The 6,000-nt window shown below is 42.7% G+C and overlaps 1 protein-coding gene across 2 annotated transcripts in view; it reads right to left on the reverse strand.

The window, feature by feature from the left end:
* The window catches only part of LOC147888237 (transmembrane E3 ubiquitin-protein ligase FLY1-like), a 101,520-nt gene extending 95,828 nt beyond the window's left edge, over window positions 1-5,692 (reverse strand). For both annotated transcript variants that reach the window (XR_015543122.1, XM_087393558.1), the window contains exon 1: window positions 4,818-5,692. Coding sequence is in view for 1 of the 2 variants with exons in the window: in XM_087393558.1 (XP_087249684.1) it covers window positions 4,818-5,078 (261 nt within the window). In the remaining variant the exon portion in view is untranslated. The remainder of the gene's footprint in view (window positions 1-4,817) is intronic.
* Between the last annotated feature and the right edge of the window lie 308 nt (window positions 5,693-6,000).

The following is a 6,000-nucleotide window of genomic DNA, read 5'->3' on the forward strand; positions in this document are numbered from 1 at the left end:
ACACAAATCCAAGAACATGCCCAAGCTCATCCTCTAAAACATAGTGCAGTTCCAATCTTGATAGTCACTCTTAAGGTTGAAAACCATAGACTCCATCACGCATAGCAGGGACTAGCTGCTATGACATCCCCACTGACATCATTAGTGCCCAACAATGCGTGTAGACCATAGTATAAACATATGCTCTCACACATACAAATCCACACATCCACGCATACTTAAGCATCCGTTTATACAAAGTCTTCGTATTGAGTTTCTGTCGGCTCTTCGGAGGTGAATGGCAGACTCAGCCATGACAAAGGCTAGCATACCTTTGTAAGACTAGAATATATCCAATCGTACAAATTTAGATTTTTTAGATTTATATACATATATACATATATATACACATACATACATATATGTATGTATGTATGTGTATGTATGTGTATACATACATTGTTGGAAAACTGAAAGGAAAGCAGGGAGTGAACACAAACTGAGAATTCTTGCTTATAGAATGAAGAAAGGTGAGGTCCTTAAGTAGGCACCTCTTACATGATCACTAACATCACTGATGACCTCTGAGCTCCACAATCATCTCCTCAATCTGCTCCTAGATTCTCTCAATCATCCTATGTGGCTTCTACCACCACCTAACAGTGCTTATGGGCACCTAACAGTGCCTCTAGCACACACACATAGAAACCAAGGTGTGCCTGGGGCATACACCTTGAGATATCCCATCATACCCCCCCTCAAGGGAATGCCTCAGGCTATGTCAAGGATACATCTAGTCTCATAGTTTCTCATGCCATCTCATGGTGGTCAAGGATAAATCTATGGCTAGGTTCTCATACTAGCAAGGGGTTCCCAAGGGTGTGAAGTAAACAAAAGGGATACAAAAGACCTTCCAATGGTTATCTCCCCTGCATATACATGCACACAATGTCTGCAGGAGGTACCATGGAGCAAAACACATACACATGGCCTACATCATATGGTGACCAGAGGTGTTTACAAAACACACAATAATTTATTTCATTCATTTTGGAGGACTATCTAGGCTGAGTACCTTGACTAAACAATAATTTATTTCATTCATTTTGGACGACTATCTAGGCTGAGTACCTTGACTCAACAAAAAGAGAGATCTGGAGCATACATGGAGATGATTCAAAAAGCATAATCTTCATAGGATGCCTCATCTTGTGAAGGCACATCAACTGAAAGTAGATTGGCAGTTTCTGACTTTGAAGTTGCTTCCTTTTTGGCTCTACAAAACTTTTCATGATGATTGTTTTTGCCACAGTGTTTGCATGGATTGATCTTGAAGCACTCTCTTGAGAGGTGATTAGTCTTCCCACAATGATTGCAAGGTGAAAACTTGCCCTTCTGGATTTTTATGGCATAGGCTATATCATTGCCTTTCCGGAGTTCCATGTGTCTTTCTTCTTCTTGAAGAGCAGAGATAAGACCTTTAGGATTAGGATTAGGAAGATTTTTCAAAGTGGTAACAACATGATCATAATCTTCAGGCATACTCTTGAGCAACACTGCCATTGCATCATCTGTAGTGATAGGAGAGTTGATAGAAGCAAGTTGAGTCATGAAACTCCGCATGTAATTGACATGGGTAGCCAAAGGAGTGCCACTAACCATCTTCAATTCAAAGAAAGCAATCTTAAGTGACAATTTTGAGATATGAGAGCTAGCACCAAAAATAATGTCAAGCTTCTGCCAAGCTTCTGAAGGAGACTCTAAGTCAGAGATGTGATGAATATAGTCATCTCCTAAGGCAAGAGCAATGATGCCATATGCTTTCTCCTCTCTAGCAGGATCTCTTGCCGGGCGTGTTGGAGCTGAGGATTCTCCAACATTGGAGGCTGTTGAAGAAGAAGTTAAAACCGGTTTGACAAGCCCCCAGAGGTTTTCCCTCATCAATGCAAATTTAACCTTCATCTGCCATGTGTGAAAGCCCTTACCATTGAACTTATCCATATTCAAGATGGTAGCCATGAGAGGGTTTAACCCAAGAATTGGGCAGTGTCTTCTCTCTTACAAGGCTAGAAAAACAACTGAAAAGCTTCAAAGTATAAGCATTTAATGTAGCAAAGACTTGTGACCAAATTTCATACTACAAATCAATGATGCTTTCACTTACATGCTTCACAGAGATGGCTAAATGAAAGCTTTCCAAGCAAATCCAGGTATAGCAACTTAAAAGAAAGTTGTAGCCACAGTTGTACTGATGCTTTTCAAAACTTTAAAACCTCAGAAATGCTAAAGTAGCATCTAATGTAGCATCACACTCACAACCTTGTCAAAACTGTCCAAAACAGAGGCCTGAACTTGGAGGGCTTGTATCTCACTCTTCAAAGCAAAGAAAAGAGGGCTTTCAGAAGCAAAAGAAAGCTCATATACCAGAGAAGATCCAACACAGAGGTTGGGCGAAATGGCACGCTGTTTTGCCCGGGGGAGTTGTTGTAGGCTGAACCTGTGTTTTGACGTTTTCTCCTTCGTTACTGAACCAAATGGGCTGCAAAGTGACTCAAAATGTTCGTCTTGAGGTCGTCCATCTACTCCTAAGAGGGCTCGAGCAATGGTGCAGCAGGCAGGGAGTATTTTGCAACAGAAGAATGACAAAAAAATGCGCTGTTTGGAGAATGGCAGCCAGCAAAGACGTTTTTTTTTCAATTGCTTGCAAGTGGAAGTTCGCCCAAACGAGGGGTATCTCCAGCAGGAAGGGCTTGGAGGGAGAACAAACTTTAGCAAGATTTGGGAAGAAGGGAAGAATTGGTGAAGATGAAGAAGAAGAAGATGATGTGGCACAAATGGGCTCAAGGAGGATCAAAGGGCTCTAATACCATGTTGGAAAACTGAAAGGAAAGCATGGAGTGAACACAAACTGAGAATTCTTGCTTATAGAATGAAGAAAGGTGAGGTCCTTAAATAGGCACCTCTTACATGATCACTGACATCACTGATGACCTCTGAGCTCCACAATCATCTCCTCAATCTGCTCCTAGATTCTCTCAATCATCCTATGTGGCTTCTACCACCACCTAACAGTGCTTATGGGCACCTAACTGTGCCTCTAGCACACACACACAGAAACCAAGGTGTGCCTGGGGCATACACCTTGAGATATCCCATCACATAATACACATGCATACATTGTATGTATGTGTGTATGTGTGTGTGTGTGTGTGTACCCACCAGCTTCATCAACGCCTGCCCACTATCTGTGTAGACCATAGTATAAACATATGCTCTCACATATACATATATCCACACATACTTGAGAAGGATATTCATACTAAGTTCTACCGCCACTGAGACTGGCCATGACAAAGGCTAGCACTAAAGGAGAAGGCTCATCAAATCACACATTTGACAACTCCATGTAATGACTTACGATTTCATTTTAGTCTCTCACAAACGAGCTTTTCTAAGCCAAAAAAAAACCTTAGACAAGTTTGTTGATAACTAAAGAAAGAAGAATTTATAACTATAGGGGTGTCACGAGTCCAAAAAACTCATGTATCATGTAACCTATATCACTTATCATGCAGCATGTCTCACGTATCACGTATCATGTACTAGGTAATCAGTCTCTTGTAACCTCATGGGATAAATATCCATTGAGGACGAGTTTGGAGATCAACGTATATGTGGTCTAGTGGTCATGTAATACTAGCTAGTATGGTGAAGAGTGGTCATGTAGATGCTACAGTATGGTAAAGAGTGGCCATGTAGATGCCACCTCACTTAAGTGAATAAGGTTCATATGTTAAGCTCTTTTGTGGACTTGAACCATTATTCTAAGGATCATTCTTGTGCGTAATTCTTGAGGATCATTTTTTGACAGAGGAAGAGAACCAGGCCACTAAGAATTTGTTGGCAGTGATATTCGTCGCGATACATGGCATATGGGTCTATGTATTGAGAGAGGGTTTAGTCAATGTATATTTGGCCATCACCCTAACTGACCCCAGCGATCAAATAAATCGTAATATCAGTTCTAGTGCTAAAGTAATAGTGAAGAGTGGTCACGTTATGTGAATAAGGTTCAAATATAAGGCTCTTTTGTAGCCCGAACACTTATACTGAGGATCACTCTTGTACATATGGAGAGAGGGTGGAGTCTGATGCTGCTTCTTGCAATACAGCTTGTTCAAGTTTGTGTGAGTACACCTTTTATCTTGTTCTTGTACTTGTGCTTCCGCATTGTTGGTTCTTGTTTGACAAGCAACGCTCCAACTCTGCTTTACGATGGAAACTTTAAGAGGTTCTGCACAGCTCCCATGCAAAGGATATTCTCCTGGCTCTAAAAGGCAGCCTGATTCCAGGGTGCAGAAAGATAAGGCATCCGTGTTCACACTTGAAGCTTTGGAGCAGCTGGAGGACATAGGAAACGAGCCCACCCCAAATTCTCTGAAACCCGAATGGATATTCATGCTTTATTTGTTGTTCTAAAGCCTTAGAGCCATGATACAGTCCATATTCAACATGTGCCTTATATTCCAATCTGAAAGAGATTTCTTTACACTCACCCAGACCTGAGTGAATAATCCTGTTGTGGACTTGAACGTTATATGATAACTTTAAACGCGTCCCCTAATTAGTGTAAAAGATCTCTTCACCTAATTAGTGTAAAAGATCTCTTCACATTCTCTCGTTGATCCACATGTCCTTAAAAGTAACCTCTCTATGTCTCTCTCTCTCTCTCTCTCTCTCCCCCCCCCCCCCCCCCGTTTTCCTGCATGTGCTAAAAGCTTCTTCTTTTTATTCTCTTGTGAACAAAACTAGGAGAGGGGTTGCATGGAGCCACTTGCCTGATTTAACCACATATAGTCCTCCATTGCCAGAGTCTTCTCTTTGAGAGGCCTGACACCGAGGGACTGTCCGCATAAATTACAAAACGCAGCGATGCAAAAAAGCCAGTATAGTTGCCAAGGATATCTCTGAAAGGGTCCATGTCTTGACAATATGTTCCTGCGGCTATCCTTGCCAGGAGACTTTCGAGCGTTCTCCCGATTGTATTGTTTCCGGCTAAAAGAGCCGCAAGCGAAGCTTACAGCATGCATAGAGTGCATATTCCTTGCCCTTGTCTTTCTCCTCCTCTCGGATGCAGACCCTTCTCCTCATCAGCCACTCTCTCTCGCACGCGCGATGATGAAGCAAAAATGAGACCAGTTAGATTTTTCCCTGCTTTATGTGGAGGTTCGGGTAGGATCATATGATGATGGGATTAATGGTGCAGTACTTATGTTCAAACTTGAATGTTGGAAGGAGAAAAACGACAAAACAGGGAGACGGAACCTTGGAAGCCACACGAGAGAAAATAAAGCAACACGAAGTCAATTTGGGTCCCAGGATATACAGCTGAAGGAGTGGCTGGGTGCATGGGGTTGCGGAGAGAGGAGGAATGCGAGTTAATGGGAGGTGAACGCATTGGATGATGGGTGGAATTGGTGGAGCTGGTGCTGGGAATCGCCCAACTGAAGGAAGATTGGAAAATGGGATGTGGAGGAATTCGATTGAAGAGGGCGGGGACAAATACATACAGATAGAGAGATGTCGCACAGAGAAGAGAATCAAGAACAGCAAAACCGAGGTGGTAGAAAGCACAACACCTAAGGTAATGTCAGTGAGCGCCTAGGTAGCAGGACGGTAGAAGGGGGGGGACACTGGGCAGTCGTTGGTCAAACCTGTGTTTGCATTAAAGCACAAGCACTGGTACAGGAAAGCAAAAGGGAGGTGGAATTGGACGTGGAAGGTGAAGGGTATCATGGTTTGATGACGACTCTTCAACCCCCTCTCTCTCTCTTCCCCTTCTTACCCCCCCCTTTCACTCCACTCATCTTCAACCACCCCTGGCGCATCAAAACATCAATGCCAAGGCCAAGTGTGGTCCCCCACCTTTTCTCCATAAAAGCCAGCTCTTGAGTACAAGAGTTTGTGAAGCATTGGAGGACTGAAAATAACATAAATTCCACATTTTTCACTAACCATTAT

The sequence above is a fragment of the Dipteris shenzhenensis genome, chromosome 22, assembly GCF_047967505.1.
Source record: "Dipteris shenzhenensis isolate YYH24624 ecotype China chromosome 22, Dip_SZ_1.0, whole genome shotgun sequence".
Classification (NCBI taxonomy): domain Eukaryota; kingdom Viridiplantae; phylum Streptophyta; class Polypodiopsida; order Gleicheniales; family Dipteridaceae; genus Dipteris; species Dipteris shenzhenensis.